Raw genomic sequence first — 11,710 nt, forward strand, 5'->3', positions numbered from 1 at the left:
ACATATAATATTGTTAGTTTGATTCTTTTTATTTTTTGTTTTTAGGTTGTGTATAAATTCTTTTATTCTTCTTCTCGTTAGCTTATTGTTTTTATCCAAGTAAATCATCATTAATTATGCAGCCATCTATCGTCATTATTTTTAATGGCCTCTCTTTTTGCAAGAGTATCATCCACAAGTTTATGCTTTCTTTTCTTTCTTAAAATGTTTTGGAGTTCTAGAATCTGTCTTATCAAATCTCAAAGGTCCTCTCCTGTATTCATTTGTTACCCTTGAATTTTAATGACTTGCTGAAGAAATAAATCTTGTGCAATAGGAGTGTTTCCTTTGTTAAAAACTTTCCGTGCTTCCTTCTGTTATCTTGTTGAAAACATAAATTGCCAGCAATATTAGTGCTGTAAAGTGACATAGAAACCCTTTACTTATTTAGTTGTATTGCTTGAGGGCCTTATGCTTTACTCATTGAGCTTTGAAACTGGGTTCGTTGTTTTTTTCTTTTGAAGCTTTTCTTGTTCTTTGGCTCTAAATTACCATCATAATAAAAAAAATAAATAAGTTGATAATGAGGGTTTTTTCTATGTTTGTTGACGAGGAAAAGTCTGAAGTGCACCTATAAATCCTCTTGTTCATAGATTTTACGAAGGAATTAAATGCATATGGAAATAAAGGCTTAGGTTGGAACTCTGTCCAATTTTTGGATGAGTACACATCAACTTATAATGCTCGAGTGGTACTTATGTGCATATTGATCAATATCAGTGCATGTGTAAGCTAGTCTAAAACTTGTGTGAGCTTGTAAGTGTGTGGTCTTTTTAAGTTCTGCTGGAAACGCTACAGTCTAACCTAAATTTGTTGTATGGGTCTTCTTTTAATCTAATCGTGATAGATTTTCTTGCCTCCTGTTGTTTCTCTCTCCAATAAACTTGAAATTTGGATTTAGAAACACTAAATTAGGTAGTAATGTAGTAGTACCCTGTGAGTAGAGAAAGGCTGTGGTAGTGTGACTTGAATGGCCTCTTTGATGGAAGCAAGGCTAGAGTCCAGTGATTCCAAATAAAGCAACAGTTTAGTTTGTGGCTTCTGTGATATTGCGTGAGGAGGCTGCTTTTGGGGGTTTGGCGTATTCAGGAGGAACAACGGTTACACAGATGAATGGAATTAGAAATAGTGGTTTTCCCCTGCACCTATATAATTTGTATGTTTGTGTGCTGTTAATATGAATACGAAGAGACTATTTTTCTTGTATTTTGCTTATTAGTTTTGCTTTCTTTTAACGTCAAACCCACCACGAGTAAAATTAATTAACTTGGAAGTTCTTTTTTTTTGCTATTGTTTTTAGTGTTGAATTTTTATAAAATAAAAGATATTTTTTGCTTTTCAATATCTTTATATGATTCGAAAAGAACAAAATTATAACTAGATTTTGATTCGAATAAATTCGGGTACCCCTTTTTCCCACAAGAAAAGGAAAACCACTAATCTAGATTTCAAAACCAAATATGTGAAGCAGTAGGTTATAAGTTATAGCGTTAACGATCATTAAGGAATGATTTTACAATTCAGTTGCATGAGAAATCTGATAGACTAATGTTATTTTATCAGCCAATAAGAAATGGTTAATTGTTAAATGGATAAATTCTTGAAGCATGGGGGATTAATTATTTTTTTTTTAATGAAATAAATTAATTAGCTTTGGTTGGGTGTCAAACAACTACTGTGGTAAATAAATGGAGTCTCACACCTAATCAAATTTACCATCTGTTTTTTCACGTCCATAACAAAGATAAAGGAAAAAACAATCAAGTTTGGGTTCTTTAGATTTATATTTTCTATGAGGAAAAAAGCACTCCAATGAAAAATATTACATTTTGACATAACTTACAAATATAGATCATTTAAATATAATTAGTTTAGCACATGTCTTATTGATTTTACTATCATCACTCCAAGTTGGATCTTTTACTTCTTTAATTTTACCGAAATTAATTTTCTGTTTTAAAATGTTTGTACAAAAAGAAAATCCTGAGTTGAATGCATGGGTTATCAAGAAAGATTGACGGAAGTATCTAGTTTTACGTCGGCATTTTAACATATGCCATAGCTTGTTCATTGTCCGCCAATACTTTTTAATTAAATGAACAAACAAACAATTATGTTCTACTTATACATTTTTTTTACTAATACTTTTCTTGTTTTTTGGTTTCTTACGGAAAGTCCTTTACGACAGAAACGAAACGAAGCTTCTGATTGAAGTCAGGTTTTTCCCCAGCGGCTACGCTCTCCTGCCCTTTGTGCAAATCACGCTTCTTTTTTAAAAAATTTCTATTTTTAATTAGGAAAGAAAGCTGTAATGACACATTAGTTATCTATATTTTTTCTTTAAAAATAATATCTAATATTTAATTTTCGGAAAAAAAAGAAATTCATTTTTCTACACAAAAATTATGTTGTGATTTTTTGCCCTTTGGTTGTTGTTCACGTGCCTGAAAATGCTGTGTAGTGATAAAATAGGATCGGGGTCAATTTCAAGCGTGTCACTCGAAACTGACGCCCCAACCGCGTCTTAAATCTTTGTTTCTTTCTTTTCGTTTCCCACTTACGCATTCTTCATTTTGTTTTAGAAAGGTCAATTTGTTTTTCTGTCCAGCTTGTTATACTTAAACGTAAATTTAGTCTTTACATTTAATTTCCCATTTCAATCAATACATCAACTTTGGTCTCATTTGTAATCTTATACATAATTTTGTTTTTTTGTAATTCATTCGTGTAATTTTAATTTTATCTAATTTTCACAAATTATAAAAATTATTATATAACATCATTTTAAGTTTATATATTAAATGCACAAATAATTATATTTATCTACTATAAAAAAATTTAATGTATTTACTTCTTTACCATGTTTACAAGAATTCACATTAAATTTCGTGTATATACTCAACCACAATCAAAATTTTTTATATATATTACACCAAATAAAAGTTTATGTTGATATTATATATTGAATCAAAGTTTGTGTAATTTTGACATTTGTCTATTTACTTTATAATATCATAAATTAGTATTAATAATTAATTTAATTAACTATTCAATTGTAATTATTTAAAAAAGAAGAATTTCTAAATTCTAGCTAAACAGCTGAATGAAATTTATTATGTTGAAACCTGAAAGAAAACGTTTTTTTTATTTTATGAGTCTACATAAATTTAACTAAAATAGTTAATGATATTAACTATTAGGCTAATTAAGGATATTATAAAGTAGGGACAATAATATTAATTAAAGTGTAGAACCACATTCCATTTGATAAGTAGAGGACTGAAATAATAAATGACTTTTATAAAATGACATGGCTGTCAAGAATCGCATGGAACACGTAACCGGTCCCATATAACTACGCTGCCTACCTATCTATCTCCCTCCGGTTGGGACGTAAAAACAACATAACACAAGCCTTGCCTTGTTTCTTCACTTTCTCTGCTAAAAGCTCCTCTCCTGTTACACACATACACACACGAGAGAGGTAGGTTTGCAGTGGCAAAAGCTTATGGGAAGAAGCTTGCTGCATTGCTTGGACGAGGCTTCAAGCCATCCAAGTTCAAATCACTAGTCATCTTGCCATTCTCGTCTTGCTGTTTTCAAGAACCAGCATCAGATTCGCTGCAACCAAGCTCGTTCCGATGTTGTACAGCTCCTTCAACTTGCCCATCATGATCGGGCTCTTCTTAGAGTAACAACCATTTCATCCATCTTTCTTTCTGGAAATATGTTTTTTTTTCTTCTTGGGTCTAAATTCTAACCTTGTTTGGGGGGGGGGGGGTTGTTCGACAGGTTGACCAGGTGATCAAGAGCAAAACATGTTGACGTCTTCGTTATACTTGAAGGTATTGTAATCTGGTTATTGAACGACTCCATCTCATTGAGCAGGACAGGTTATGTTTCTCCATCATTTCCTTGTTTTTTCCTTATCGGGTTTCAATTTCTTGATAATCCTCAATTTGTGTTCTGTTGCAGAGTATGCCCTGACGAGCTCAAGGAGGCTATATCCGCTTGCTCTTTGCATCTTCAAGGTGTGGGGATTTTCCCGAGCTTCTAGAGATTCGTGCCGTTTTTACATCTCACTACGGCAAAGAATTCGCTGCTCGTGCAATCGAGCTGCGCAACAATTGTGGAGTGAACGCTAAGGTAAGTCTTGATTTCATCAATATATCTATTAACTTTAAAAACTAGTATATACCAGAACCTTATTGTTAGATTTGGTAGCATCTGAATGAACAGTGTTCCTGAGATTGCATGTGCTTACTAGTGGTTGCTTGTGAAGGAAATCTACAGATTTCAGAGTTTAGTATGATATTATAAGATCCTACAAATCTTGCGAAATGTGAATGACTTTTCACTGGCATAATACAGATCTGCAGTAGCTATAACTTAATCTTTGGCTCCACAGATTATACAGAAGCTGTCAACCAGACAACCAGACTTGCAGAGCAGAAGGAATGTGCTCAACCAGATTGCTGCCGAGTACGGCATTGCTTACAACTCGAGGAAACCACTGATTCCAGCGAGGTATGTAATTTACTATAAGGATCAACTGACTAGAATATAGAAATAACGAATGGCATGCCGGTTATGTTATCAATACAGGGAAATCTGGATGTAAGCAAGAAGCAGGAGATATCAGTTAAGGCAAGTCATGATGCAGGAGATGATGATGAGTTCTCTGATTCATAAAACAAGGAGAAAATACAGGGATGTAGCGATGCAGCTCAAGCAGCCTTTGAGTCAGCTGCCTATGCAGCAGCAGCTGCAAGAGCAGCTGTGGAACTCTCTCGGTCTGATTCCTATGATCCTGATGATCAGAACGGTCCCAATACTCGACAGAACACAGTGTTGACAAACAAGAAGCAAATTCTAAGATATGGAAAATCATGGTAGTCAAGCAGTGGAGTTGAATCATACCAAGAAGGCACCAGAAATCAAGATGTCTAGTCCTTCAAGTGAAGGATCAGCAGAGGGAATCATAGACCTTAGGACAATGTCATTCGACGAAGTGGACCCACTCAAGCTATTGGAGAAGGAAGTGGTTATTTATGAGAGTGATGATGATAAATATGATTCCCGTGGTTCAAGTTTTGATTTGAATGCAAGGAAGCTTAAAGGCAAGGTCCTAGATACAGATAATGATGGTGAGCACTCAGAAAAGAAACTTGACTGATGTTTCCTTCAAGCTTCCTGTTGGCTTGAAGGTGGAGACTCGACCTGAAAACCCACTGCACACATGGATGAAAGGTAAATGACACTTTACCATAAATAAGGTGCTGTTTTCCTCGAGGACTTGGACCAAGTGACAGGATATTGAGGAGCGCGAATAAATTAAATGTTGTAAGTTCCATGGAGTTGCAAATATAGCTTTGGTTGAGTGTATAAGTTGGTTTTGGTCTTTGATATTTCTTTTGTTATTTTTTATCAGATGTAAACTTAATGTAGAATATTTGGAATGATTCTTTTGTGAAGCCTAATTATTTGTTATACTATACCAGGTTCCTATAGAAAGTACTACATACAATCTAAACAGGGAATATCATCAGAAAAGATAATGGATTAAGACTTAAGATTTTTCATATTTATAAACTGTGATCAAATAGGCTGCTCATAGAATAATATGCTTTGGCTTGTAATATTAATAACCAAAGGTTATGAGTCTATAAAACCTAGCTTTACATAAATGACCTAACAATAACATAGGCATGTAACGTGCATTTAAAGAGGAACTCTGTGGGATACAGAAGTAACAGTTTAGACCTCTAACAAGGATGAAGAAACTACAAATATCTGAACATATTATCTCCAGAGAATACCAAAATCTGAGTCTGAGTTGATGACCAAGTATGTACCGCTTCACATTAAGTTACTGACCTCTAGCCCGCTTCTTCCCATGCTGAAGGAGCTCAGAGAATGATTGTAAATTCACACCAACATCTTCATCATATTCAATTCCCAGTTCCTCCTGCAAATACAAGCCAATGTCAGATAAATTTTATGGTGCAAAATGTGGATTACTGCTAAAAGAATGGAGCTTTGGAACCTTGAATTCCTTTAGATCCTTAGGTGAGTTCTCCGTTATAGCATCCATAGATCCTTGAACATGCTTTTCCGTCTTCTCCACAGGCTTATTTTCTCAGATACATGGCTTCAACTGCCTTTTTTCCTCTGGCCTAACCAGAGTTACTCCTCCACGCAATTTAACTAATTTATCCTCCATTTCCTTAACCTGATGCATAACAAACAATGTCAAAAATATTCTCACTTACTTCGGCAGAAACATCTGCAACCAGTTTTGATAAAGAGGAATGAAAAGCTCCTATATTGGTAAATTAGTCTTACCTCTTTCCTCAGTTTAGCTTCCTTGTCATGAATCTGTTCCAGAGTTAGATTAGACTGCAAGCTTTTAATTTCTGAAACAACAGTATATACCGATGTTTACATGACACAACTTGAGAACATTTCCTTATAAAGAAATAGAAAAGTAAAACCGAAAAGTTAGAATCTTAAGACAAGGGCTGACATGTTCAAAAAGGTATCTGCTACCCCTTCTAGCAGAATACTAATCTGGTGTTCAAGGATTATCATTTCATTACCTCCCTCAACCTCAGTGATTGCTTTTTTTGTTGATCAAGGTGTTCCTGCAGTTTGGCATTTTCTTCCTTCATAGAAGCAAGCTCTTCATTGTTGGGGATATTGAACTGGTCTTGACGAGCAAGGTATATCTTCTGCTTACCATACTCCTTGAATGAAATTTTTCCACTATCAGCAAGACTATCCAGTGTTTTTTGAATGGAAGCCTTTTTGAGGTTAAACTTTTGTAGAGAATCGGCAACATTTGAGAATTTAGAGGCCGATTTTGCTGGTTTATAAAAAGAAACGTCAGGTTGAATACAGATTTCAACAAGTAATCATAAGTACTTGCAGAAATGCACTATCAGTGAATGGTTATTTATCTCAATCCTCTCCCCCTCTCTCTTTTTTAATTTCGTTTTAAAAGAAATTGTACAGCAAAAGCTGAGATAGTTTTCATCAAAATGAATAGTCTAGTTAACCTCCATTTTATAATTATTGGTATCTTTTTTTTTCCCTATTACAGTTGTGAGTGGAGTTAAGTAGCCACATAATTAAAGATGAAATATCACTTCATAACAAATTATCAAAAGACATCGTAATTACTCTCATCAAATGAATACTCTCACTAACCTTTTTTTTATTATAATTATAATCATTTTTCTTGTAATTTGCAATTACGTGTGGATGGAGTTAGGCAGCCACATAATTAAGATGAAAATGAAGGAAAATGTATCAAAGTGAGTAGCGAGAAATAACGAAAAGAAAGACTTCAATGCAGAGTCTAAAAACTAAATTTCCTCTAACAATGACCTTAATATAAATTATCCAAATAACGAATAAAATAATGGAACCTAATTGAAACCAGAACAAGAAATTAGAATCTAAACGTAAGACTTAACAGAAATCAAAAGAAAGAAAAAAGCTTACCTCATTCACGTAGTTGAGCACGATTGCTGCAAATAAATTTTGAAAGAGATTTAGAAAGAAGAAAAAATAAGAATCGAGCTTCAATCAATCAACACAAAATATAAGTGGGTAATAAACGAAATTTCCCTTTAGGATTAAATTCAAAAATCAATGCCTAAAATCTGAAAGAATGAAGAAGAGAAATAGACGGTGGTACCTTCGGTGTTGTCGGATTTCGGAGCCATCGATCGGCGATTTTAGATTAAAATGCGCGGGAAAATAATTTCTTCTTCTGAACGATTTGTTTTCCCTCAGAAGACAATTAAAAAAAAAACCAAAGCCATGTGTAAGGTAGAACCGAGGCGGTATTAAAGAAAGGGCCATTGAAACGGCATCGTTTCACTTTTCATTACTTGGATAAAAAAATTCAAAAATAATAAAGAAAACCCGGTCGATGAGTGAACCACGTATCACCAATCCAGCCATATTTTTCATCAGCAAAGCTGGGGGATGGAGAGTAAGTGAAGGGCATGGCCATGGCTGTACTAGCTACTCAATCTTTGCTCTGCCAAACCCATTGCTGGGCTCTTCCAAGACCAACACCCTTCAATTCCAACCCTCCTCCACTGCCCAGCCGCTACCCCTGCAAACATCACGGCGAAACATGGCCCACAACCTCCTTTTCTACCCTCCATTCCATGCCCATTGTTTGCCGCGCGTCCCGTCGCAAGTCCACCGCCTTGAGCTCCATCTCGGAAGGAAGCGATCAGGATGGTCCTCTTCGGCGAGTCCTTCAGCTGAGTCTGTGGGCCGCTGAGGCTGTTTACATCTTGTGGCTCTTTTTGCTTCCCTATGCTCCTGTAAGCTTCCTCTTTTATTTCTTTTCCTACTTTCTCTTCATTTTATTCGCAGCTGAAAGCTTCTTCTTTTTTTTTTTTTGAGTTAACCAGGGAGACCCTGTATGGGCCATCAGTTCCAACACAATAAACGAACTCATCGGTCTTTCTCTCAATTTCTTCTTCATTTTGCCTTTGACCAATGCTGGTACATACAGACATCTAATACTTGCATGGTTCTCAGTAGAAGAAATCTGTTAGCTTCTCTAAATTTTTTTTTATTGTGTTCTTTCCTTGATGATGATCTATCCAATGAATGGAATTGGAACCCTTTTTTGGCAGAGTAGTCGGTATTCGTCTGATTGATGCCCCAGTCCTTCATCCTGTAAGCAAGCATCACTATTTGGTGAAATTAATTGTTTTATACATAGGCTTATTAATCTAATACCATTAGTATTTATGGATCAGATGTCTGAGGGATTGTTCAACTTTGTTATTGGGTGGACACTGATGTTTGCTCCATTGTTATTCACTGATCGCAAGAGGGACAGATACAAAAGTTCCCTCGATGTTCTATGGGGACTGCAGATGTTTCTCACCAACAGTACGCTTCTTTTCCTACCATACTCTCAAAATTATAACATAACCCATCTAGCATGTGATGAATCTAATTGCATTACTCCTCCATGACCTGCTGCAGCATTCTTAATTCCTTACATGGCAATCCGGCTGAACGAAGCTGATGCAGATAGCCGTCCTAGCAAGCTCTCTCCTCTAGGCTCCGTGATGACAAATGGTGCAGCCGTAGTGGGATTAATTGGTGGGGCTGTATGTGTGTTTTCTGCAATATGGGCTCTTTATGGTCGAATGGACGGTGAGTTTGGAAACATAACAGACAGGTGGCAGTTCTTGGTAAGTTATTTAGGTTCAGAAAGACTGGCTTATGCCTTCATTTGGGACATATGTTTATACACAATCTTTCAGCCTTGGTTGATTGGTGAGAACCTACAAAATGTTGAGAAAAGCAAAGTTGGTGTAGTGAGTTATCTTAGATTTATCCCTGTGGTTGGCTTAGTTGCCTATCTTCTCTTTTTAAATCTTGAGGACCAATAGTTTGTCTGCTGCAGTAATTTGTAGCTCTATTTGTTATAAAAAGAACAAACGAAATTGTCCCGGTTTTTGCTTTTGGTTAATTTAACTCAGATGAAGTTCGAAGAGCAGCTGAAGCTTTTGGCATCTGTTTCTTGTGCATATTTCTGGAGAAAAAGATAAGTATCGCAATTGCAAAGACTTTTTTTTTTTTTCATTCCTGAATTTTAACTAGCAACCAACCGCTGAAGAGTTTACAAATCCAGGCTAGATCAAAATAAATATGGATAGAGTTCACATAATTCATCGCGTTTGCGCATAATGAGACCTAAATCTAGGCAACTCTCCTAAAAACTTCATTGACAGAACAGTTTTTTACTATAATACATTAATAGTCACGTGAAAATGAGCTGGACCATTTTTATAAAAATGTTGCGAATTTCACAAAGACAACACTTTAAGAATTTCTTTGGAGAGCCAAAATAATATTTGCCTATTTTTATTTTATTCTAGAAAGTAGTGTCTTTGCTTGTGTTTTTGTCAACCGAGTCTTATTTTTTCAGCCAGCGAGAAGGATTAATTTATATTAATATGCTAGAACGACTAGTAAGGTTTCAACAGCCATAAAAAATTCTTATATAAACTCTTCTAAATTTCATTCTTTTCAACCAAATGCTCCGTACTCATTCTTCTATTCTAAATTTTCAATTTTCAATCTTCAATCCTCAATTCTCAATTTTATATTTTTAATCTTCAAATTTTAATTTCAATTTCAAATTTTTAAACCTCAATCTTCAATTATTTTTTTAAATTATTTTTTTGAATTTTATTTGATGAAATTAGAGGTGAATACTCTAATGTATTGAGAAAAAAACTCACTAAAAAGTATTTATTTATTAGAATGTGTACAACTATATATACATGAAGTATTGAACCAATTAAGAAAAGAATATCTCTAAATCAAATCCTTAAAAATCAATTGTAATCTCTAAAATTATGTTATTCAATTCTATCAAATAATCAAAGATTCTCAACACTCCCTCCAAGTTAGTGCATAGATGTCTCGCATGCCCAACTTGCAAAGAAGATTATGATAAGTTTTACAATTGAGCCCTTTTATAAAAACACCAACCAACTGCTTTTCGGATGCTAGATAAGATAGAATTAAAGCACCACTGGCTACTTTTTTCTTGATAAAACGACGATCTATTTCAATATGCTTGGTTCTATCGTGATGCACTGGATTTTGAGCTATGTTGATGGCCGTGTTGCTATCACAATACAAGGTTGATTCATTTTCGTTCAACAACTTTAGCTCTTCCAATACCTTTTACAGCATAGCCATGACTTTATATTCAACCTCTGCACTTGATCGAGCCACAACACTTTGTTTCTTGCTCCTTCAAGTGACTAAGTTTCCTTCTACAAGAGTACAATAACCTGTTGCAGACCATTTGTGTAACACCCCTAACCCGTATCTGTCACCTGAACAGGGTTACAGAGCATTACCGGAATAAATAGATCAAATATAGACATTTCATATTATTTAACATTCATGTCAGATATTATTCATAAAGTCCCTTATATGAGACATTAGAAACAAATTGGGACTAAATTAGATACTAAGAGAATTTTTCTCGAAATTTTAAATTTTTTCCTAGGTGCAGGGTACACACACCCGTGTGGTCAGGCCGTGTGGGCATTCGAAATGGGGCATATGGCCGTGTCCCAGCCTGTGTCTGTACCTGTGTAACTTTCTAACTTGGGTCACACGGCCAAGTCACACGCTCGTGTGCTAGGCCATGTGTAGGTGCAAGGGTCACATGGCCAAGCCACAAGCCCCGTGTGCAAATCCTGAACATTCTGTTTTAAATTTTAAAAATGCAGGGGACACACGGCCAAACCACACGCCCATGTGCCAGGCCGTGTGTCACATACGGCTGAGACACACTTCCGTGTCTCCGCCCATGTGGACGAAAATAGGTCATTTTCAAGGCCACTTTTCTCACCCAATTAGTCTTTCACCTACATAAACACTTTAACACATACACAACCAATCCAAGACATTTAAACCAAGCCAAAAATCAAGTCTTATGCATGACATATTACTTCATAAATCCATATATCCAAACTTACCTATTTGACCAAATATACATATAGACATATTTATGAAGCTTACTATCAATTAACTATACTAAACACTCATATCAAACATGACATTATTTCATATAATATATCAAAACATATTCACCATAAGCCAT

The 11,710-nt window shown here is 35.2% G+C and overlaps 1 protein-coding gene and 2 pseudogenes across 1 annotated transcript; 2 read left to right on the forward strand and 1 right to left on the reverse strand.

The window, feature by feature from the left end:
* Window positions 1-3,349: 3,349 nt before the first annotated feature.
* Window positions 3,350-5,488, forward strand: LOC121226539 (uncharacterized; annotated as a pseudogene).
* A 92-nt stretch (window positions 5,489-5,580) lies between these two features.
* On the reverse strand, window positions 5,581-7,959 carry LOC121226537 (homologous-pairing protein 2 homolog; annotated as a pseudogene).
* A 17-nt stretch (window positions 7,960-7,976) lies between these two features.
* LOC107932389 (uncharacterized) lies at window positions 7,977-9,580 on the forward strand. Its single transcript, XM_016864361.2, has 5 exons — window positions 7,977-8,384; window positions 8,475-8,568; window positions 8,708-8,745; window positions 8,829-8,964; window positions 9,061-9,580. The coding sequence occupies exons 1-5, from the start codon at window positions 8,055-8,057 to the stop codon at window positions 9,471-9,473; spliced, it is 1,011 nt and encodes a 336-aa protein (XP_016719850.1). The 5' UTR covers window positions 7,977-8,054; the 3' UTR covers window positions 9,474-9,580.
* The last annotated feature ends 2,130 nt before the right edge of the window (window positions 9,581-11,710 follow it).

This window comes from Gossypium hirsutum, unplaced genomic scaffold (genome assembly GCF_007990345.1).
Source record: "Gossypium hirsutum isolate 1008001.06 unplaced genomic scaffold, Gossypium_hirsutum_v2.1 scaffold_268, whole genome shotgun sequence".
Lineage (NCBI taxonomy): Eukaryota > Viridiplantae > Streptophyta > Magnoliopsida > Malvales > Malvaceae > Gossypium > Gossypium hirsutum.

Coding starts and splice junctions, on each gene's coding strand:
- LOC107932389 (XM_016864361.2), top strand. CDS start 8,055: ATGGCCATGGCTGTACTAGCTACTCAATCTTTGCTCTGCCAAACCCAT. Junction 8,385..8,474: donor TTTTGCTTCCCTATGCTCCT/GTAAGCTTCCTC, acceptor TGAGTTAACCAG/GGAGACCCTGTATGGGCCAT. Junction 8,746..8,828: donor ATGCCCCAGTCCTTCATCCT/GTAAGCAAGCAT, acceptor TTTATGGATCAG/ATGTCTGAGGGATTGTTCAA.